Source organism: Macrobrachium nipponense, chromosome 7 (genome assembly GCF_015104395.2).
Source record: "Macrobrachium nipponense isolate FS-2020 chromosome 7, ASM1510439v2, whole genome shotgun sequence".
NCBI lineage: Eukaryota > Metazoa > Arthropoda > Malacostraca > Decapoda > Palaemonidae > Macrobrachium > Macrobrachium nipponense.
This window is the reverse complement of record NC_061109.1, coordinates 16,743,869-16,768,695: the sequence shown is the minus strand read 5'-3', so window position 1 is coordinate 16,768,695 and position 24,827 is coordinate 16,743,869. Positions and strand designations below refer to the sequence as shown.

At 44.7% G+C, this 24,827-nt stretch overlaps 1 protein-coding gene across 1 annotated transcript in view; it reads right to left on the bottom strand.

The window, feature by feature from the left end:
• The window catches only part of LOC135217546 (ankyrin repeat and SOCS box protein 12-like), a 123,041-nt gene that overhangs the window by 58,414 nt on the left and 39,800 nt on the right, over positions 1 to 24,827 (bottom strand). The window contains exons 2-3 of the mRNA XM_064253514.1: positions 16,732 to 16,975; positions 16,448 to 16,569 (exon numbers count right to left, since the gene is read on the bottom strand). Coding sequence (XP_064109584.1) covers positions 16,448 to 16,569; positions 16,732 to 16,954 — 345 coding nt within the window. The 5' untranslated portion in view covers positions 16,955 to 16,975. The remainder of the gene's footprint in view (positions 1 to 16,447; positions 16,570 to 16,731; positions 16,976 to 24,827) is intronic.

The following is a 24,827-nucleotide window of genomic DNA, read 5'->3' as shown; positions in this document are numbered from 1 at the left end:
TTTAAGTTGTAAATGACTGCCATAATTATCCTCCTCCAATACTCCCAAGGAGAAGAGAGCTGCAACCTCAATAGAGCCATCTCTGATAGTCTTGTCTGCTGTAGATGGTACTTGTAGCCAGTCTGAGGCAATGTTGTTCTTTAACTCCTTGAAATTCTCATTTTGTTTGGTCAGAGCTTCAACTAACCAAGTCCAAGAGACCGATAATCTCAAGAGGTACTTAACAAGTGGGACAAGTATGGCTGACGGAAAACTAACCTTTGCTGATGAAAACTCAGTGTGTCGGGAAAATTAGACTAGATCGGAGAAGTTCCCTTGGGAGGAAGCAGTAACTCCCAAAGGAGCTTCCCCCGTGATGAAAAACAGACATCCCCTACGGACTATCCCTCTTAGCCAAAAGTCAATTACCAACTTCCTCCAGAGCTTTCTTGGACAGCGAAGAGGGCATTTTGGAGGGAGTTTCTTTGAGAGAAAGACCATAATTTCAGCTAACTACTGTTTATTGGGTGCCAAGAATGGCTCATCATGGAGTCAAGGATGTGATTCATGTCTGTAAGCAGGAGCTTGGCACTCAGAAGACGGAGATAGGTATTATTAGAGAATTGGTACTGGGCACTTGGAAGCTGGTGCCAGGTACTTGAGAGCTGGTGCCAGGTGCTCGGGAGCTGGTGCTCGGAACCCGGGAGCTGGCGCTGGGGGCCTGGGAGCTGGCACCAGGAGCTGTAGCTGGTTGTTTGGGAGCTGGAGCCAGGTGCTCGGGAACAGGCACTGGGAGCTGTAGCTGGATGCTCGGGAGCTGGCACTAGGCGCTTGAGAGCTGATGCTGGGCACTTGGGAGATGGCACCAGGAGCCCGGGAGCTGTAGCTGGATGCTTGGGAGCTAGTGCCAGGCCCTTGAGAGCTGAATGCAGGTGGCCCAAAATCTAACACTGAGTGCCTAGGAGCTGGTGTCAGGAGCCCAAAAGCTGTAGCTTGATGCTTGAGACCTGGTGCTTGGCACTTAAGAACTGTAGCCAGGTGCTCGGGAACTGGTGTTAGGAGCTGTAGCTGGATGTTCAGGAGCTGGTGCCAGGTGCTTGGAAGAGAAGAGGAGATAGTGTCTCCTTGCTTTCATATGAACTTTAGAGCTGTGGTATGTCTGAGTGAGTGGACTTCCATAGTCTTGTTGCAAACAAAGGAGGAGAATCATTGAAGCCCTAAGAAAATAGCTTTCAGCTCTCTAACATCCTGTAAACTTCCTGGTTTCCAATATGATTCCCTAACATAGATCTGAGGTATCTGAGAATTCTAGGTCTTGGCTCAGTGGGTGGAGGATCTCCCCTTCCAAAAGTCTAGTTTGGATAGTTACTACTGTAGGTCTAAACCCATCAGCCCCCCTTGAACCTGGTATGTCTTCTCCCAAGGCTGGGGGAGCAGGACAGTGATGTTAGTCCTACTGACACCTGGGACAACAACAGGTATGGTTGAGGGGGTGACTACCAATAGGCAAAACCCAAAGACCTCCCTTGGACCTGTGGTATGACTCCTCCCAGGTTTAGGGGAGTATGACAGGGACCTTCGTCTGGGAGAACTGGCGGGACAGGTAGCCACCTCCTCCACTAACACTGTACAGTAACTTGTCACAATATGGGAAGTGGTGCCATCTGAATACATTTTACCACCGACGCCTTCAGTGACGCTCTTAACTCCGCTACTGAATCCACTAATAGGTTAATTTTCTTGACAAACCTGGACTCTAGACTGGTACAGAAGCAAGAGCACCAGGCGCAGGAATGGTGGATTAAAAGTAGAAGGGCTAGTAGCTGGAGAAAAATGAGAAAGAGGGGAAGAAGGAATAACAGAGCCATCTTCTAACCTTGGGTAGGGTGGAATTCTAGAGGCCGCTTTCCTCTTTCTAACCCTCTCAAATGTCTAGTTGAGATTAAGTACCTTTAACTCTTGCTAATCATTACATTTAGCACAAGTTTTCTCCCTACTAAATATTTCTGCCCACTACATATAGTACAGCAAATTGTATGAGAATCATGTGAAGATTGGATAAAACTGGTTTGCAAATTTTGCTACAATAGCGAAACTAGGTGAACTTGAATCCGACATAATAATAATCAAAGAACTAGGAAAAATTATCCTGAAAGCTATTAAAGCTTAAAGGCTACTCAAATAAGCAATAATACTTCACCAAAATCCAGCCATAGAATAACTGAAAATTAGCAAACAAAAGCTGCAGCAAACCCCTGATGTTACTTTATATGAAATAGCTGATTTTTAAAGTATGTAACTTGCATTTTTCCTAACCTACAAACCTAAAGTTCTTTACCTCGGATTTAGCTGTCTGTCTGTCTGCAGTCCACTTTGCCTTCCAGCCCGTGTACCAGAATGAGGAGACTTAACCACTGGTGGGGGGAGTCTGGGCACTTCCCTGAACTGACTGTTGGTTCAACCCACCTGGGAACACCTTCCTGGTCTGAAAAGAGCTGAGGAAGGAATCCCATACCTCTAGCAAACTGAACAAATGCAATGTTCAACTTCTAGACTTCTGGGTGTAAAGTAGAGTTCGGTTCCATTACCTTACTGAAGACTAAAAGAACCAGTATGCATTGGAGACAATAAAACTTGCTATTAAAACCAAAGGATTTGTTTTATTGCCTATCCCTCTCTCCCCTTGTCTAGAGAGGAGGAGGCCATGCATTCAATCAATCCTCAGAGACAAAGGACACGTCACTCACCTGCAATCCTTATCTGTCCAGAGAGAAAGTTGAAAGAGAAAAGGAAGGAGACTGGTCACTCATACACACCATCTCATTTACTGTATACCTCAGAAGAGATGGTACCTGTTCCTTTAGGGGAGCTAGGTGAGCTATACAACTAGTTGGGCTGCCACCACAGAACCCAAGGAAAACGTGTCCAAGGACTTGTAGTGCAACCTCACACCTGCCTGTAATACCTGTCTGGAATACCAGGAACAGGGTATGTCCTTGATCTCATGAGCTCTCGCCTGGATCTTACCCAATTTTTTCTCATCAGATGATGTATACACCTATTTGTGTGTTCTTGGACTCCTCTTTCTTGGGCAAGTCAGTACTAACAAAGAGGCATCGATACTCAGGCCGGAGATGTTGGGTTCTCTTAAGATAGTACTGTAGCAGCACCCTAACTGGACACAATAGCATCTCATCCTGATCACTACCAACTAAGTCCTCTAGGAAGGAGACCAAAAAGGACTTAAATCCATTGTCAGGGATCGAAGGATTCTGATTCTTCGCCACAAACTCCAGAACAAACTTAAGCCTAACAGATCCCCATCCCCTCAAGTACATAATATCAAAAGAGAAGCCATAAAGCTTGCTTATTCTCTTCGCTGAAGCCATGGCAAGCAAGAGAACAGTCTTCAAATTCAGATCTGTCTGATGACTCTCAAAGGTTCATACAGTGCATGAGTTATGCTCTTCAAGATGAGAGTCATGTCCCACTCAGGGGGCCTGAGTTCCTTGGGTGGGCAACACTGTGATGGGATCACAAGCTCAAAAATCACCCCCACCACATAAACTTAACCAATCTGGCTGCCAAAACTCCCCCTCAGCCACACTTTCCTCTTTCCACTTAGGAATACACATGCAGGACAGTTGACCTACCTTCACAGAACAAAAAACAAAAAACAACACATGTACTCACCCAACTCCAGATACTCAGGGCTATGCTGTGCTGTCAGCTGGTCGAGGTCACTGAGACACCAACAACCGTCACAAACCAATACACAACCAACAACAACACAACAACAACCAAAGACCACAACACAACAACCAAGGACCACAACCCCACTACTCAATAACACAACAACCAAGGACCACAACTCTACAACTCAACAACACAACAAACAAACAAGGACTACAACCACAACAAAAGACCACTGCACAAACAACCACTAACAACACAAAAAACAACACAACAAGCAAACACCCACCCACTAACATCATCAAGAAATCACAACAGCTCACCAACAACAACCCTCAACAACTCACATACAACTCAACAGAAACTCATAAGCACAACAAATCTAACAACACAGGCACAACAACTCTAAAGCAAACAATATCAAACTTAACAACAACTAAACAACAAATCAATAACACACAACTTAACTGACTTTCAATAACTTCATAGACCACTACTGACCATCACATCACAGGCTCTGACTAAAGACTGACTCAAAACTCTGATCATAATTCTAATTCCACCATACCAGCAGACAACCCAGAACTCACCAACAGCCAACTCAATCGCTAACCATCCATCAACCAATTACGCCCCTCTCTCTCTCTCTCTCTCTCTCTTATGGAAATGCCAAAACACAAATACATACTACACGATCTCAACAGCAATACAAACCACGAAACTTACTCACCTCACTCACTCTCTCTCTCTCTCTTCTCAAAGACATTGTCAAATGGAACTCCCATGACTCCTCCATATTTCCTCCCCCGTTACATTTGACAGCGTCTCCTTACACTCATAACACCCACAGATGCTCGGATGCAGACCCCCTGGATCTTGTTTGAGAGCCCTCATACACACTCTCAGTTACACTGTCATCCACTTCTCCCAAACCACTTCCAGTCAGACTCCCACTACCATCTCCCTCACTACCATCCTCCCAAATTCCACTCACCATCTCATCTACCCCTTCCAACTCGTTTGCTAATATCTCTCGTAACTCTGCCACTAAATCACTCACCTCATTTACACTCCTGCCAAACTCCTGAAGAGACTCATTTCATTCATACTGCCAACCACGTCCTTACTCTTGCCAAATTTTTACCAAAACCCTGACAATTCAAACCCACACACGCTATACGTATCATTCATTCCCTCAAAGTCATCCGTATTATGTGCCTTATACCACCATTTTTACCCTAACACTAACCTCTCTATCATGCAGTTCACATTTCTTTCTTTCTTTCTTTCTTTCTTCCGCTTTCTTCCATACTCAACCAACACCAACTGCCGATCTTCCAGACCCATTTGCTCACTGACTCGGCTCACATTTATTCACCCTCAACTGCTCATCACATTCTCCCGAACACTGTGGGATACTAGAGGACCCACCCAACTACATCCCCTCAACACCTAGTTTCCTGAATTCCCAGCCTGACTCATCCTCTTTCACTACACACACTCGCTACATGACCTTCCATTCCACATTCAACACACTTTGCATGCAGCTCCTTACACATCCTAGCATAATGCCCACTCTTTCCAAAATTACTGCAAACCTCGTTCATACAGGTACCCTGACATCTACTCGCTATATGCCCTATCTGCCCACCTGTAACATTTAATACCCCTATCTTTCTTACACTCACTCACTAAGTGGCCCATTTGCCCACACCCGAAACACGCCCCTAATATCCTTCACCGACATTCATTCTCCTGTGTCCTGGCTTACCACATCTGTAACACTGCTACTCTCACTCACAACTAACTGACCCTAATCTTCCGACACTTGCACTCCTATCTCTTTTAGGGCTAACTACACTCATGTTACTTGCTCTAATGCTCGTATCAACCACTCGCTCTGTCATTTGCCTTGGCCCTTCTAAACTGCCTCCCTATAGCTTTAAACTCTGGTATAACCTCAGCTATTTCAGTCCTAACACTAACACTTCTACTCTCTTTCATACACCTATCTAACTCGTAATCCTCTACTATTTCTAAAATGTTTATTCCACGTCAACCTTTTCATTCGTCCATCTCATTTCTCCTTACGTTTTAGATTCATAAACTCGTAGGTGCTCTCTGGTACAGTCGCTAACAACTTTCACACTAACTCCTTATACTCATTTACTCCTTCATCCCCCAAACTTTTTCCTAGCTAATGTTTCTAACCTACTGACATATATTGACGACTCACCAACATTAATTCTTGCCTCTTCAAAATCATGCTTTCTCCTATATCTAATGCTACTCTTTATCCTCTTTGCCTGTTCCACAATCCTGCCTTTCACACCATATGGCACATTCCTTACACTCATCCTTACCTCATACGTACTCACCAAAAATCCGTCAAGAAGTTACCTAACTTTCTTGCCCAGACTCTCTTGTCATCCCATACTTAGCCTACACTTCTCATATTCCTAAAAAATCCCCATACTTAGCCTCACAATACTTCTCATATTCCTTAAAAAAGTCCCCATACTTAGCCATCACAATACTTCTCATATTCCTTAAAAAAAGTCCCCTATGTCCCTACTCCATATAAAAACCCTCCCTCGATATTGTGCACATCGGGGTACCTCTCTCATATACACAGCCTTTCGTACTTCCTGCTCACTCTCACTCTCACTTTCGCTACTTCCATTCTGACCCTTCTTTCCCTCTTCCGAATACAGCGATCCACTTCCATACTCACGTCCATACTCTTGATTATGCTCTTCTTACCTTTCTTTCTCTCTACCCACCTGTTTCCACCCTTACTGCTATCTAAATCACTCTCAGCCCTTTCCCCTATGTTATTCAGTCCTAGTCTCATCCTGTCCGTCACCCTTACTAGCCTTCTTTCCCTTAGTCTGCTTCTTTTCCTCAGCCCCTTCTTATTCTTGTCTCAGGTTTTACCTTATCCTGTGTCTTCCCCTTCTTTCCCTTACTTATCACAACCAAATCACTTTCGTCACTCATACTCTCATCCACTCAGTCTTCACTTTTTTTTACCACTCCTGGCCCATCACAAGACCCAGTAGGCCTACCTCATACTGCTCACTCTCCCATGAATCCCTTCATCAATTTCTGCACTGCATTCATCATTACTCCGAATTTTTTGTCCTTTTCTCAACCATTCTCTCTTCTGCTCCTTTCACCTCTTCTTTCATTTCCACTCTCGCACTCCTTAGCATTCCTCTCATTTCCTCTAACTCGCTCTTCAGCTCCTCACTCTCTACCCTCAACCTCTCATCTCCACTCCCAATCTTTTCTTAGCTTCCCTTGCTAACTGCAAATCCTGCTTCAGCCTCTCCATCTCCTTCAACCCTTCCATCCTCACTTTCCTTCCACACCAATCACACATCACTACCCCAATTGTCCTGCAGCTGCCGCACCAGCAGGCCCTGTTTGGGCACCAAAATTTTAATGTGGCGGGATCACCATCCAAAAATCATCCCCCCCCCCGCCTATAAACTTAACCAATCCGGCTGCCAAACTCACCCTCAGCCACACATTCCTTTTTACACTACGGAATACACGTAAGACAATTGACCTACCTATAGACAGAACAAAAAACACAAACACATGTACTCATCCAACTCCAGATATTCAGGGCTATGCTGATCGAGGTCGCTGAGAACAACGCCAACAACTGTCACAAACCAAAATACACAACAACACAACCAAGAACCACAACCCAACAACACAACACACCAAGGACCAAAACCCACAACTCAACAACACAACAAACAAACAAGGACTACAACCACAACAAAAGACCACTGCACAAACAATCACTAACAACACAAAAAACAACAACACAACAAGCCAACACACACCCACTAACAACATCAAGAAATCACAACAGCTCACCAACAACAACCCTCAACAACTCACATACAACTCAACAGAAACTCATAAGCACAACAAATCTAACAACACAGGCACAACAACTCTAAAGCAAACAATATCAAACTTAGCAACATCAAAACAACAAATCAATAACACACAACTTAACTGACTTTCAATGCCTTCAACACTCATAGACTGCTGCCGATACTACTGAGACCATCACAGGCTCTGACTAAAGACTGACTCAAAACTCTGATCATAACTAACTCCAATCGCACCAGCAGACAACCCAGAACTCACCAACAGTCAATTCAATTGCTAACCATCCATCCACTAATTGCGCCCTCTCTCTCTCTCTTTCTCTCTTACAGAAAACCAAAACGCAAATATATACTACACGATCTCAACAGCAATACAAACCACGAAACTTACTCACTCACTCTCTCTCTCTCTCAAAGATGTTGTCAAATGGAACTCCCATGACTCCTCCATAACACTACTCGAAGCTTCTTGGGAGCATGGATATCTCCCACAAGTTAGATGGATTGATTCCTTTCAACCTAAAGACTTGGCCAAGGGCAGACCTATTGTTCTTATTGACTGAGACAGAGAGAAGCTTCTCTCAGTGAAGAAAGATGAGAAAGTCCACTACCTGTTGACAAGTAGCTCTGACTGGAGAGAAACCTTGTCAAAGACACTAACTACAGAAGACGGCCTATTTCCCCTGGTACACAGCTGCTGAGGATTTCACAGGTATCTAGACACCTCATTTGCTGTGCTCTAACTACAGAAGACGGCCTATTTACCCTGGTACACTGATGCTGAGGATTTCACAGGTAACTAGACATCATTGCTGTGCTGTGCATCAAGAAAACCCTCTCGCTTGAAGGAGATGCTGAGTAGTCTCCATGTGTGAAGTGCTAGTGCTTCCAGAGCCTGGTGATACCTCTCAACTTGTGGCTGGCACACAAGAGGTTGTGCCACAGGGGAATCTCTCTCAGAACCTCAGATAACAGAACCATCTGTTGATCACTAGATGATTCAGACAAAATGGAGGGAAAGCCTATGCTACTAGATTGTCCCATGGATGCTGGAAGGCATCCTCCATCACAGCCGATGAATCTGGCACTATGGAACAAAATACCAATAGCTTCATATTGTACTGGACAATGGTGCTTGGAACTCTCCTCACCTTGAAGAGTCTCTCCACAATATCTTGGTGTATGGACTATTCTGTCCCTACAACTTGACTGGTGGCTGAACATTCTGAGAACCTGGAATGTACCTGGATGGCAGCTCTACTGAGTGTGCTATCGCCCACTCATGCATTTGTTATGCCACCCTGTGAAGCCGGAAGGACACTAGAACCCCTAGCTTGTTGATGTATGCCACCACAGCAGTGTTGTTGCTCATCAACACTATAGAATGTCCCATTACTTGATCCGGAAACTCCTGCAGTGCCAGAAAGCAGCTTTCAGCTCCAAGACATTGATGTGGAGGTGTCTGTTGTTCTGGTCCCACACACTTGAAACTAACAACTCTTCCAGGTGTGCACCACATCCCTCAGTCAATACATCCGAGAACAAAAACACCACAGGAGGGAGAATGCCAAGTGGTGTAGCAGGATCACAAGCTACAAAAAAAAAAAAAACTCTCAAAACACCTGTACTTACCATATACTTGACACACTCTGGGCAAGGAGCAGCACTGTCAGAGTTTAGTAACAGATATAAAAGCTGAGTATGTTTTAGAAGTGCTATCACTTTCATAAAATCTAAAACCAAGCAACAGCCAGTAATGTGAAAAAGAAAATGCTAAAGACTTAATTTACTGTGAAAGGTATCTGTTAAACTTAATAATCTATCCAACATACAAATGATATTTAGTACTAGAATACACTTTTTATTGCCTATAGAAATTTAATATGTTTATTTTCATGATAAAATAATTTTTGAACATACTCACCTGATAGTTATATATATATAGCTTACGTCCCTGACGTCACGGCAGAATTTCAAAACTCGCGGCAATCGCGATTGGGTAGTCAGGTGCACCACATGTGCGCCTCTACCCAGGTACGTAGAACCGTTCCAACTATTCCTCAGATCTTCCATGCCCATAGTCTCTAGAGGGGATGGAGGGTAATTTAATTATATATAACTACTAGGTGAGTATGTTCAAAAATTTATTTATCATGAAAATAACATTTTCAAACATCTAACTCACCTGGTAGTTATATATATAGCTGATTAACACCTTTGGTGGAGGGTCAGAGACAGCTATCATCGTTGGAATTGACATAAGTGTTAATAAAAACAAACTTACGGGTTCGTACCTGTTAAGGAAGCTGACTTTAATGATATCCTGCCTCATTGTGTCTGCTTTCCTTATGAGGTCCAGCGATCCACCCAGGGGGCTGAAGACCTCTTGGAGACTGTCAAACCGGTCAAACCTCTAGTGACTAGACTCCCTCAATACTCTTGTTCCGGGCGCTACTAAGGAACAGTTGATCACCTGACTAAAGATCAATGATTGTGGAAGACTGCATCCAGTCTCCACAAACAACCATAACTTTTCAATAGTTCCAAGATAAGAAAAAAAGAGTATTGGATTATGGGTTTTAAGGGTAGACCCTTTTCCACTACTGAAAAGAGCTGCTACAATCGGACCCAGTGTGTAGCAGTCCTCATACAAAGTTTGCACTTGCGTAAGATAGTGCGACGCAAAAACTGACTTGCTCCTCCAGAATGTTGCGTCCAGGATATTCTGAAGGGATCTATTTTGTTAAATGCTACCGAGGTTGCTACGGCTCTAACCTCGTGAGTCTTGACTTTAAGTAGCTTCATATCCACTTCAGTACATGCTGATGCGCTTCCCTAATTAATTGCCTTATAAAAAAAGGATAACGCATTCTTCGACATTTTGCAGAGAGGGCTTCTTGACCGAAACACCAAAGCCCTTCTGAAGTGCCACGTAATTGTCTCGTTCTCTCCAAGTAATGCCTCAGAGACCTTGCCGGACAAAGAACTCTCTCGCTTCCTCACCCGTGAGATCCGAGAGGTTCGGAATTTTCGAATGACTTGGGCCAGGGTTGAGAGGGGCGTTCGTTTTTGGCTAGGAATCCCAACTGTAGCGAGCAGATGGCGTTTGCCCTGTCTGAAACCTACAGTTTTGCTGAAGGCATGGATTTCGCTGACCCTCTTTGCTGTTGCTAGGCTAATCAGGAAGAGTTTTCATGGTGAGGTCCTTAAAGGATGTTTTCTGTAAGGGTTCGAACCTGTCACTCATGAGAAACTTGAGGACTACATCCAAATTCCAAGATGTTGAGGATTGTAGTTCTTTCCTTAGTTGTCTCGAAGGATCTAAGAAGATCCTGTAGATCCTTATTATCAGAATAGATTAAGGTTTCTATGCCTGAAGACAGCTGCTAGCATGCTCCTATAACCCTTGATAGTAGAAGCAGAAAGTTACGTCTCTTCTTGAGGTATAGCAGAAAATCTGCTATCTGAGTCACAGAGGTACTGGAAGAGGAAATAGAGTTGTCCTGCACCATCCTCTAAAAGTCTCCCACTTGGATTGGTATACCTTAATGGTGGAAGACCTCCTTGCTCTTGCAATTGCACTAGCTGCCTCCCTCGAAAATCCTCTAGCTCTTGTGATTTTGTTTTTCGATAGTCTGAAGGCAGTTTAGCTGAAGAGCTTGGAGGTTTTGGTGATACCTTTCAAGTGGGCTGGGGGTGTTGAGTAGATCTACTCTTAACGGAAGGCTTCTTGGGTGTCCACCATCCATTCAGTACCTCTGTGAACCATTCTCTTGTCAGGCAGAAGGGTGCCACTAGAGTCATCCTGGTTCCTTCGTGAGCCACAAAACTTTTGCAACACTCTGTGTACTACTACTTTGAATGGGGGAAAGGCGTACACGTCTAGATGTGTCCAATTCAGAAGGAACGCATCTATGTGGATTGCTTTGGGGTCTGGGACTGGAGAACAGTAAGTCTCCATCCGTCTTGTCTGCGCTGTTGCGAAGAGATCGATGCAAGGGCGCCCCCAGATTCGCCATAGACTCTTCCAAACTTCCTGATGGAGAGTCCATTCTGTTGTCAATACTTGATGTTTTTCTGCTCAGGATGTCTGCTCTCACATTCTTTCTCCCTGAATGAAGCGTGTTACCAGAATCACGTTTTTTTCCTTTCGTCCAGAGGAGCAGTTCTCTTGCTGCTCTGTACAGAGACTCTGAGTGTGTCCCGCCTTGTTTGCTGATGTAGGCCACGCTGTTGTGTTGTCGGAGTTGACCTGTACCACTTTGTTCCGGACTACGCTCTCTAATTCCTTGAGAGCTAGGAAAACTGCAGTCAATTCTTTCAGATTGATGTAGAACTTTTCTGCTCCTTGTTCCAGAAGCCCAAGACTTCTAACTTCTTCCCCAGTGTTGCTCCCCAGCCCGAGTCCGAGGCGTCGGAAAAACAACACTAGGTCTGGGTTCCTCTGCTTTAGGGAGAGGCCTTCCTGGAGCTTGACGGGATCGTTCCACCACTGTAGACAGTGTTTCATGTCGTTCATAACGGGAATACACATTGACTCTAGTATCTTCTTCTTGTCCCCCAGTGCTGATTTAGATAAAACTGCAGAGGGCGTAGGTTTCAGTTCTTCCCAAGGAGACAAACTGTTCTAGCGAGGAAAGGGTCCCCCAGCAGACTCATATCCATTCCCTCGCAGAGCACTTGTTTCTTTAGGAAGTTTCTTATTTTCTCTAAAGCTTGTTCTGTTCTCAATGTGACGGAAAAGCCCGAAAAACCTGACTCTGAATCCTCATCCCCAAGTACAAGATTTCCTGGGATGGGGATCAGTTGGGATTTCTGGTGGTTTATCAGAAGACCTAGGTCTTCTGATGATCGAATTGTTTTCTGAAGATTCTCCAGACAGTCGGCGTAGGAATGGGCCTCTGAGGAGCCAATCGTCCAGATACAATGAGGCTCTGATGCGTTTCTTGTGTAGCATTGCTGCTACGTTGCTCATAAGTTTTGTGAAAATTTGAGGTGCGGTATTTAGACCGAAACAAAGAGCTCGGAAATTTATATGTTTCTGTCTTGTAAACAAATCTTAGATACTTTCTGGAGTTCGGGTGGATCGGGACGTGAAAATAAGCATCCTGGAGATCCAACGAAACCATCCAGTCGTCTCGTCTGACTGCAGCAAGAATGATTTCGTTGTCTCCATAGTGAATTTTGTTTTCTTCACGAAAAGATTCAGGGAACTCACGTCCAAAATCGGTCTCCATCCGCCCGAGTTCTTGGGGACTCCAGGAATAATCGATTGTAAAACCCCGGAGATTCCAGGTTCCGAACTATTTCTATTGCCTCCTTCTGAAGCAGCATAGAAACCTCTTGTTGTATCGCTAGTCTTTGGACTCCCCTCTGTACTTGGCTGACAGATCGATCGGTCTTTCTGCTAAGGAGGGTTTTTTTCCAGAAAGGGATCTTGTATCCTTCTTTGAGAAGCTGAATAGACCAAGGATCTGCTCCCTTTTTCTCCCATGTTTGCCAGAAATTTTTGAGTCTTGGCTCCTACCACTGTCTGAAGAAGATCTTTGTCAGACTTTATTACTTCCTCCTCTGAAGCCTCTTTTCTTGGAGTTGTTTTTTTGTAATAGGTCTTGCATTCCCTCTCCTGATGGGATCTACCTCGAAAGGCCGAGAACTACGTGGTAGAGGAGTGGTTTCTTTGAGTTTCTGTCCTGCAAAACTTGACGGAACAACTCTCCTTCCTTGCTGCTTTAGTCATCAGATCTTGCGTCGCTTTTGGGTCAGAGCTGAGGATACTTCTTTTACCAAACTCATGCGGAAAAAGATGAGTCGAAAGGGGAGCGAAAAGCAGTTCCGCTCTCTAAGTGAGCGTTACTCCACTCGAAAGAAACGAACAAAATTGGGCCCTTTTCTTTAAGATCCCAGCTGAGAAAAGGGCTGCTAGCTTGTTCGACCCGTCTCGCAGCGCTTGTCAATGCATGACATAAGGTGAACGAGTTCTTCCGTTTTGGTAGACTTCGAGTTTTCAATTTTCTTCCCCAAACAAACCCAGAGTCCAGTCTAGGAAGTTAAAGACTTCGAAGGCTCTAAAAATCCCTTTGAGGAGGTGGTCCATTCAGTGGAAGACCAAAACACTTTCGTCTTCCCCATGGAGGCCGTCCGACAAGAAGAGTCCACAAGACTAGAGAAGTCCCCATGGGAAGAAGCTGGAAACTCCCAACCTAGGACTTCTCCAGTGTCGTACCAGATGCTGGATCTGGAAGCTAATCTGGCCGGAGGAAATGAGAAAGCTGTTTTTTCCCTGGTCTTTCTTAGAGTCCATCCATTCCTTCATTAATTTCAAGGCTCTTTTCGAAGAGCGCGATAATACCATCTTCGTAAAGTCGGATTCTTTAGAAGCCTTCCCTAGAGTGAACTCTGAAGGTGGGGAACGAGGGGCAGCTGGCACAAAACTTTCTGGAAAAAGTTCCGCAAAAACTTTCATAAGCCTTTTAAGATCTGCTGAAGGTTGTAGATCTGTTTGATTGTCTTCCTCGGAAACGACTTGCATCTGATCAAAAGGAGAATGGGGGATGTCTTCATTCCTTTCTTCTGATTGAGACATAACTGATGTAGCGATGTCATGTTTCGTTTGTGCATCCAAAATGAAATCTTGATGATCGACATGCTTTCCAGTTTCTTGATGCCTGGAGTCTTGTCGTCCAGTACCTTGATGCCTGGCATCCTGGCGTCCTGTCTCAAGACGTTTTTTCGTCCGGTGTCTTGCTTCAAGCGTTTTTCATCCTTGCGTCTTGCTCAAGACATTTTTCGTCCTGGGCGTCTTGCTTCAAGACGTTTTTCGTCCTGGTGTCTTGCTTCAAGACTTTTTTCGTCCTGGCGTCTTGCTTCAAGACGCTTTTCGTCCTGTCGTCTTGCTTCAAGACGTTTTTCGTCCTGGCGTCTTGCTTCAAGACGTTTTTCGTCCTGTCGTCGTGCTTTAAGACCGTCCTGGCGTTTACAGTAAGAGTAGCAGGTTGATATGACGCATAAGAGAGGAGAGTTTCTGCTTTTTTTAAAATCTTGCAGTACGGAAAACTGCGAGCTTCTTGCTGCTGGGGACAGACTAGAGAAGCTGCAAAGGTCAATCTCCTCTCTCTTCATTCTGTTCGTCTTGAGATGAAAAGGCCTGAAAGAATGCCAATCCGAAGGAGGAGCAGGAGCATGCACTGAAGGCATCCATCGTCTGATGCTTCCTTTAACTCCTACCAAAGACGACGGCTGCCTGTGTGGCATCTTGCGTCTTATATTGGTAGAGAGCAAACATTGGAGACGAAAGGGGAGCGATCAGGAGTTGCAGCACGCACCGAAAGTCTCCCTTCGTCCGACCTCCTTCTTACTTCCTGCCAAAGACGACGGCGCCGTGCGACATCTTGCGTCTTGATTTGGCAGGAGAGCAAGCATCGGAATCAAAAGAGAACGATCCGGAGTTGCAGTTTGCACCGAAGGTTTCCCCCTTTCCAATTTCCTGCTCTACCTATTTCTTGCCTCCTACCAAAGACGATGGCCGCCTGTGCGACATCTTACGTCTTAATTTGGTAGGAGAGCAAATATCGAACTTGAAGGGAAGCGCTCCGGGCTGCTCCAATGACTACATCCTGGACGCTCTTGACGTTTTTCGTCCTGGGCGTCCAGTATCAAGACGCTCGGCGTCCTGGTATTTTCTTTTAATGGGTCTGGATTTCGAAGTCTGACGCCAGCCCCGTCTGGGTACTGCGTCGTCAGGCGACGAAGAAAAAAAACACTTTAACCTCGCCTTCCTATAGCGAGGGTGAGCGTCCTGGGGATCGTCTACAGATACGCTCGAGGGGACGACCGCTCGGGAGCTAAAACCTCTCGCCTCCCTTCGTCGGTCGACTTTCCTTCTCACAGGGGTTGGTGAGCTTGGAAGAGGTCTAGGACTAGAAGCACGACAAGTCCGAGCGGCCGCACCCTGCACTGCACTTGCACTAATTTCACTATTCACTTTAATATCTCTCATATTAGACCATAATTCATCCCTGTCTTGTGCCAATGATTCTACCCGTTGACCAAGGGCTTGAATGGCCGTCATCATGTCCTGTAATGATGGACTTTTACCTGTTTCTGAAACTGGATTTGGTAATGATACAACGGAGGAGGATCAATAGGATTATTTCGAGGGATAGAGAACTATCTATTCCTTGACTGTCTATGGAGGAGCGAGACAAGGTCTTCTTCGCTCTCCTTATCCTATCCTTCTCTATTTGCGCACATTGCGGTAATATTCAATCCATTCAGTCTCAGGCAAGCCCACACATTCTTACATCTATCACCTATCTCACAAACTTTCCTCTGCATTTACACACATAGAATGAGGATCTAAAGAGGATTTTAGCAAGTCTAGTCTTGCAACCTTTCACACACATTCTCAAACTGAAGCAGAATAAGTCATGATGAGAAATCAAAAAGAGAGATAAAAAACAAGCAAAGGTCAAACCAACAATATCGAACCGAAAGTCCAAGAAAATCCAAAATCAAAATCCAATTCAAGCGAAAGCCAAAGTGTACTTCACCAAATAATACTGCAAAAGACACGGGCTAGCGAGCGAAGTTCCAACGATGTCACCGTAGCGGCGGCAGGGAAGACCTGAGGAATAGTTGGAACGGTTCTACGTACTTGGGTAGAGGGCGCACAGGTGGTGCACCTGACTACCCAATCGGCGATTGCCGCGAGTTTTGAAATTCTGCTGTGACGTCAGGGACGTAAGCTATATATATAACTACCAGGTGAGTTAGATGTTTGAAAACACGACGACTGCAGCTTCAATTTTGTAGAGGCTTATTTAAGTTATATACCTGCACCGTAATATGTATTATTTTACCTTCATTATAGCGATTTTTCTACAAGATGTTGCTACAAACAAAGGTGTCTGGCCTTTAACATCCTCAAGGTCAATTTCTGCTCCAGCATCTAAAAGAAGTTCAACACATTCACAACTTGCGCCTGAAATACAAATGAAAATAGAGAATAAGGTACGAGATAATATAGCCCACTAAACTGGATAAAATTTACTTATATTTCACCTCAAATTTTGCAATCAAAGTTCAAGAAGTCACTTTCAGCATCAAATTCCCTGCCTTTACTTTACCTACTAGGCTAACTTACCAGAAACTGCCAACCTTAATGGAGGTGACATATACGGGCGGACTCGATAATTCAGCCATTCCTTACTACTGGAATCTTCCAACACCTGTTTCAATCCAGTGCTGTCTCCACATAAAGCTGCCAAATGTAACCTAACATCATCATCTTCATCTCCATCAACCAAAAGGTTCATCATGTACTCCTGCGCTGGAACCCGCTCTGGCAAAACCATTATATCTGCCATTCTTCCCTACCCCCGTTGGAGCTGGAAATAAATATAAAATGTTTACATATGTACCATCCTAGTTTGGGTCTCAAATCTAAAAGAATACAATAACAGTGATAAATTTTTAAAACTTTGTGCACTTGCTTTAACATACCAAAGTGCATATAAGCTGCAATTACCTCAAGTAAATCGGTTAGATATGCCATGATGTGTCTTAACCTCTCTAAGTTGGTGATAACTTTTTGAAGCATTATTTAAAATGCTTGAGAAATTACTTCCTTAATATAGTGTATAACCAAATGTAGAAATATAAGGTAACACATCTTCAAGAGCATTTTCTAAACACGAACTCCCAAACATGCAATTAGTACTCCTTTCTTATTTGCTTCTTCCATGCCCACACTATGCTTTAACACAAAATCACAAAAGTAGGTAAAACTGCATGCTGTGTAAATGGCTCAACACTAAACACAGGGTGATTGCTTTAATATGGGTGTCATGAGTTAACTGGTATTAAGGAGGTTGGGGGAAGGGATGGGGGTGATAGCCCCATGACTCCGGCATGGGTGAAAAGATATCAGCATGCTAATGAAAAGTGCTGGATCTGAACTTTAGAGCTATCCACTATTGAAGTGAAGTTTATGGTTTGCCTAAGCTTTACTTGGGCTCATTATGTTTTTTTGTGTGTGTTTGTGTTGATGGAGCTGCCTGCCAAGCAGCTAAGGAAGTTTTTGCCCCTTAAGACTGAACTTGAGATATGAAAAAAAAACTAAAGAATAAAGAACAAATATATTTAAAACCACATATAGCTTTGGATCATCATTCTCCATCTACAGTGTGGAGACACTACCACCCAACTACTGTATTTGGGTTTTAGTGTCTCAACACTGAAGAGGGAGCATGACTCTCCAAACTGTGTAGTGTTAAACAAATTTGCTCTCTAATTGTGTTGCCTTTTTTATTTCAAAGTTTGATATTGATCTGTTGTTACCACTAACTTCATATTTGGAGAATCTCAAGAAAGGAACATCTGAAATTCATGATTGCTCAGTGTTATGAACTGGAGACAGCCTTGAAAGAAAAAGCAGAGCAGATGAAGGGCAAGCTGTGGTCACGCTCAAGTAGCTGGGCACAGAACAGTAAGCTCTCTCAAGCAGCAATATTCCCATAATCCACCTCAGCATTCTCATCTCTGTTCTCTCAAGCTTTAATTCCTCTTTTCTTCTTAGAGCCATGTTTCTGATCCATACATTAACACTGGTCTTATCACTGTGCTATAGATCTTAACTTTTAACTTGATTGGCCTTTTCTTATCACACACTACTCCAGCTACCTCTCTCCACTTCCCCCAAGCAGCTTTTATCCTACTGTCAACTTCAGCCTCTCATCCTCCCTATTGGCTTAAAGTAGATCATAAGTATTTAAACTTTTTTTTCGCCTTTTTTTATAATCAAAAGCCTCTTCTTTCTTGTAATTACTATTCTGTCTCTATTCTCCCTACTGCTCAGCACACACCTCGGTCTTATTCACATTCACATTTAAGCCACCCCTCTCTAAAGACTCCTGCCATTCTCCAAGCCTTCTCTGTAGGTCCTCCTCATTTTCAGCAGTAATCACTGGATCAACAGTACAACAATTCCCACAGCTCTTCATTCCTGATCTTTTCACTCAACCCATCCATGACCACCACAAACAAGAATGGGCTTAATGCTGACCCCTGGTGTAATCCAACACTAACTTCAAAGTTTTCTGTTTCCCCAACTGCTGTTATTACTTCTGTTGTTCTTGTTTTAAGTTAGCGTTAATGGTATGAATAGCAAAGCAGTAAAAGGAACTGTTAGTCTGGGGGATCAATCAGTGGCCACACTTACTAGATAAATTTTTTTAGAAATTCCTTAAAATAGCACATTTTTAAGTAATTTGTATTTTTCATAATATACAAACCCGAAGGTCTTTACATAGAATTTAGCTTGTGAGCGGGAGATGGAATGGTCAATTAACTTTCGAACAAGGTCGTTAACTACCGATGGTATGGGGGAAGCCCTGACCACTTGTTGGTCTGCACTCCACTTTGCTTGTATGTTAGAAAAAATAAATTACTTTGAAATTTGTTATTTGTTCCTACACAAATACAGACCTGCGGTCTTTACATAAGAGACTTACACATTGAAGGATGGAGTCTGGTAAATCACTGAACTGACTGGAAGTTCTACACCACCAAGGAATCTCTTCCTGGTTTTTGAAGAGCTGATGAAGGTTGCATACTTCTTCCTTGGTTGAGCTGGTACAGTACTAACAAAAGTCGTTGACACTCGGGCCGTCAGATGCCAAGTCCTCTAAGATAGCACCGCAGCACCCTAACAGGACACGTACATCTAATCTCCATCACCAACAACAAAGTCCTCTAAGGAGGGGATCAAAAGGTCAAATGTGGCTCAGGACCACAGATTCTGAGTCTTTACTATGAATTCCAGGACAAACTTGAGAGTAACAGACCCCCATTCCCTACAGTGCTTGACATTGAAGGAGAGGCCACGAAACTTGCCTACTCTCTTCGCCAATGCCAGGGCAAGCAAAGCAGTCTTTAAGGTTAGATCCCTGTCTGAAAACTTGTAAAAGCTCATAGGTGCAAGAGTCAAGCTCCTCCAGATGAGAATCACATCCCACTCAGGGGGCCTGAGTTCCCGATGTCGCCAAGACTGTTAAAAATTTCTCAAAAGCATGGAGATTTCCCACAAGGATGCAAGATCTACCCCCTTCAAAAAAAGGACTTGGCCAAGGGCAGATCTAAAGCCCTTTATGGCTGAAACAGAGAGCAGCTCCTGATGAAGAAAAATGAAAGTCCACTACCTGCTGAACAGTAGCCCTGGCCAGAGAGATACCCCTCTGACAACACCAACCACAGACGACAGCCCATTTTCCTGGTACAAGGCTACAGAGGACATATGAAGGTATTAAGACATCTATGTTGCTGTGCGTTGAGAAGAGTCTCTTGCTCGAGCCTTCCAATGCCTGGTGATACCTCTCTACATGCAGTCTGGCACAGCAACTTCTGCCATTAGGGAATCTTTCTCTGGATCTTGGATAATAGAGTTAGAAGATCCAAGATCCACTTAGCATGTGCCACCTAGGAGCCACCAAGGGTCCATCCAGAGATCTGGGGGTGGATCATGGACCCTGTTGATCACCTGATGAATCAGGCAAAATAAAGGGAAAGTGCACCCTCTCGATTGTAAAATGGATGCTTGAAGGCATCCTCCATTGCTGCCCATGGGTCTAGCACAATTAAGCAAAACATCGGCAACTTCCTGCTGTGCTGGGTTTGAAATATATCTAGCATTGGGAGGCCCCAAAGGCTGAACAACCTTTCGGCTATGTCTTGGTGTAGGGACCACTCTGTCCCTATAACCTGAAACTGGTGACAGCTGGTCTGCTACTACGTTCCAGGTTCCCAGACGGCCCTACTCAGGGTGTCACCACCCACTTATGCACTGCACCGCACAATGGAGCACCCCATCACTTGATCCTGAAACTCCTTGAGTTCCAGAATATTGATGTGATGTCTGTCATTCTGGTCCCACACACCTTAAACCAGCAACCCCTCCAGGTGTGTACCCATCCTTTGGTTAATGCATCTAAAAACAGAAGCATCTTGGGAGGATGGCACTCCTATTAAGAGGTTCCAGTTGTCTAGCCACCAGGCTAAGTCCTTCCTTACTTCTTCTGAGAGAGGAATCAGGAAGAATGGAGGATCCTTCGCTGGAGACCTACTACGTTCTCCAATGAAGGGAATGAAGGTGAAGCCATCCATGAGGGACCAGCTTCTTCAAAGATGACAGGTGACTGAAAAAGACTTGCCACTGCTGAGCTGCTTATTACTGACATAACAGCAACAGTGGATATGTTAGATTCCAATGGGGAAGACACTCACTGCTGCTGTATTTACCAGCATGTCCCGACTTTACTCTGCTTGGGTGTAAATTTGGACACAATTTGAAGAAGTAAATCTCTGACCTGGAGCAACTGAAACGAGCATACCAGGAATATCCAATTGTCCAGGTACCTCAGAAGACATATTTTCATGCAAATGAGCCCGAAGCTGATCAGACAAGCGTGAACATCTAAGGGTACACCTGGGAGAAACTGAGAGCCTGAAACAAAGTGCCCTGAACTGGAACACCGTTTCTCTGAGGATAAAGCGAATGTACTTGTGAGAAGACTGATGGATGGGTGTTTGAAAATAACCATCCTTCAGGTACACCAAAAATTTGAATTCACTCTCTCACCGTACTGTTACAATCTTGAACAGGGTCTGGTGAATGAACCAGTTCAGAGGAGAGAGATCTTTGACTGGTCTCCAACCACTTATTGCTTTCTGTTCAAGAAACAGATGGCCCTTAATTCCCGGAGGCTGATCGATCATGACTTATACGGTGCCCTTCTTCAGCATTGCTTTCACCTCTTCCACATGGCAAGGTCTTTCAGCAAGCAGCACATAAGCTGGAAGCAGACTAGATCATTAGTGAGGGGTTGCAGAGACTCAAAGGATACTCTATATCTTACCAAAGGACATCCACTACCCAGGTTTTACCCTCTGAATTGCTGTCTTGTTACCAAGTGACTTGACAGGTAAACCAACCCCCCACCATTGGCAGCAAGCGGGGAGAAATGCCACCTATAGTGTCCTCAGCCCTTCTTACCCTTGCCTCTCCTTAGAATGGGCAGAGGCCTGAAAGAGAAACAAACTGAGCTCCTTTTGTAGCAGGGGCAGATGAGGACTGGGTGTTCCTGCAGGGGGCCAAGGAAGCCTGGGACTTTTTCAGACCCAAAGAGGCAGAACCACCCTGACTTGAAGGTCAGACTGCAGTGCCACACGAAGACCTGGAGGTCTTGGCCACTCTCTAGTGTACTAGCATGTTATTATCTCCAACTCTAAGCCTATCCACTACGACCTCCATCTCTCCTCTAGTGAAGGGGGAAGTGGAACCCAGTACAAGTTCATTTCTGAGTGCCATGCTGGCTCCAAACCAACAAACCTGGTAACCTGAGACAACACAAACATCTCTTCTCTTGAGTACCATGTTTGCCCACAGGCTGCCATCTGGTGCATTAGGTAGGTAATAATGGCCCTACCTCTAGACAACATCAGTTTCCTGAACAGTGTCCTTTTTAGGTGTACAAGAACCCGAAGAGGAGGATCCAATCTTGGCCACAGCTAGAGACCAAAAATCAATCCAGGACTGTCTGGAATGCTGCCATGGCAGTCTATTCCATTGTCCCTGCCTCCAACTGTGAGAAACCACTGCGTGGAGGTGGCCCAGGGACAGATCCTGACACAATCGAGACTTGTCCAGGTCAACCTATTTAGTCAGCAAAGGCCTCATCAAGGGTACGTAATATTTTATCTGGTGAAGTGTCTTGCATGATCTGCTAGATCAAAGCAAGTTCTCTTGCCCGACACAAAAGAGAAATCATCTGGTCCAAAAACACCCTTGCAATGTCTAGACCAAGGCCAACCCTATCAGACCCTGGGTTCCTTCTGGGATCCCCAAAAGGACTCGATGGCTGATGGATGGTCTACGGAAAAAGCCAAGGTCTCTTCCTTGAGACTGTTATACTACCTGGAGCAGACGGATGATCTCAGCAAAGTTCCTCTGCAACCTTGGGGTGTTCCAGTCCTGGGGCATAGGACCCTCGAATCCTTCCAGGTCTTGGTCTTCCCAGGTCACTCCCTCCACAGGAGAGGGATGATCACCCAAGCCCCCTGGTGATCTCTAAACCACTCATGCATACAACTGGTCCAGCTTGAAACCAAACACAGAACATATGCTTCCGTGGGAGAGCTGGGATAGGAATGCAAACAGTATTGGTCCCAAACCCTAAGCCTGTATGGCTCCTGGCTTTCAGAAAACCCCAAGGAGGTGGAGGGGACACATGAAGATCCCTAGTAACCATACCTGGCCTGCCAGAGGCCAAAGTTCTGGCAGGTGAGTAAGGCTGTGGGTGGTTGTTAACCCTTGGTGACGGCATCTGCACAGGTTTGGGCGCGCAGCCCCGATCTCAAGAATTGAACAGGGGCTGGCTGGAGGATATGCTAGGAAAAGAACCTTGCACTGCTCTCTTCGGAGAATGGGAAGGGGGTGGGGTGAGGTGCCTGCCTGCTTTCTACCAGCTCGGACGGTGAGCTCCTAGGACTTGTACCAGGTGCTTGGGGGTCTCTGGAACCCCAGGCAGCAGTTGCTCCTGTGTGCTTGTCAACAGGAGCCACAGTGCTGGAAGCAATGCTAGTGAGAGACCCAGAAGCCTTCGCCACGGGGGAAGTCTGGCCCCTAGAAGCCCTACAGGACTCCTTGCAGATGGGGGAGGCATCCTCCTTCTTCCACTCACTAGATCTGGAAGGAGAATGGGAAGAGGTGGCAGCACAAGATGAAGATGAAGATGATAACTTCTTACTCCTTTTCTTTGACCTCTTCTGGCCAAGGCCAGTCTTTTTGACAGGAGGGTTGAGGAGGAGGACTTCACCAAGTGAGGACTAGTGGATGGCAACACCTGACAGCACATTACTGGAGCACAGTACTGGTGTTATCAAACCAGAAATACTTGGCTCTCCTGGTCCTAAGGAGGGCCATAACTCCCGAAGTCTCCTAGGGTTCCACAACACTTGGAATAAATTTAGGTTAGGTGAGGCAATACCCTTTTGCCCTGAGGAAGAGCACCTTTTCAAGGACAACCCCTGGGAGCAGAAGGAGACTGCTGGAAAGTACTCAAGCCGGTCTTCTTTCCCGCCCCTTCGGTGACTCTGCTTACAAAGCAGTAGGAGACGGCAAAGGAAAAAGAACTCCCTTAGGAGTGGTAGTAGCAGGTGGAAGTTTGGCTGGGGTCCAGTAGGTACCATAGAAAAGCTTTGGTGTCACTGGCTAAGTACATATTGCACTCTGATGATACCAGAGAAACTTTCTTCTCTCACTTCTTTTGCCTAGCAAACTTCATCCATTGTTCAGATGGCCAGACTCGACACCCGTTACAAGGACTTGATTAGTTACAATCATGCTTGGAGCACGATGCACACAGTGTATGTGGGTCTACCTCTAGAGAGGAGCGGAATCGACTAAAAGGCCTGTCCTTCCCTGGACAGCATCTAAGATTTAGAGGTTTCCTCTTCTTCACAGGCAGTTGCAAATTAGGGGTTGCATATTGATATAAATACGGCAAATGACAAAACAGCAAATTCAGAAAAAACAGAAAAAGAATGAAAGCAAACGGGAGTTGGAAAGAGAATGCATGAAGATATCTGAACATAATGGTGGCCTAAAGCAAAGTGGAGTGCAGACCAACAGCTGGGCAGGACTTACCCCTACTGTCTGTAATTAACGACCTTGTTAGAAAGTTAAACGGACATTCCAGTTCACGTTCACAAGGTAACTCCTATGTAAAGACCGAAGGTTTGTGTTCGTTAGGCTCAGAGGTCTGGATAAATTAATCCTTTATAATAATAATTTGTGTAGGAACAAATAATATTTGTGTGTTTTCCTATACTACCCACAATTGGATTATGCATGCCAATCAGATCCCATAGTCATTAACTCTCTTTCAATAAATCATACTAGAAATTAAAATAAATAAATGTAGTACAACTGGTATTTGCTTCCTGCTACTTCCAAATGTAGTAATAGATATTTTCTACACCTATGTTGCATGGAATCCACACTTTTCACAACGCTTTTGTTATGCGTAAAACGAAAAATGAGTAATGCAAAAATAAAAAAAAACGGGCTGTAAAAATCCTGAAATGTAAATGGCCAGGAAAAGCTTCATGAAATACATGCACCCAAATAGGTTTTAATGTTACTATGAAGTAAAATTATGGCAAGAAGCATGAATAAGCCAATTG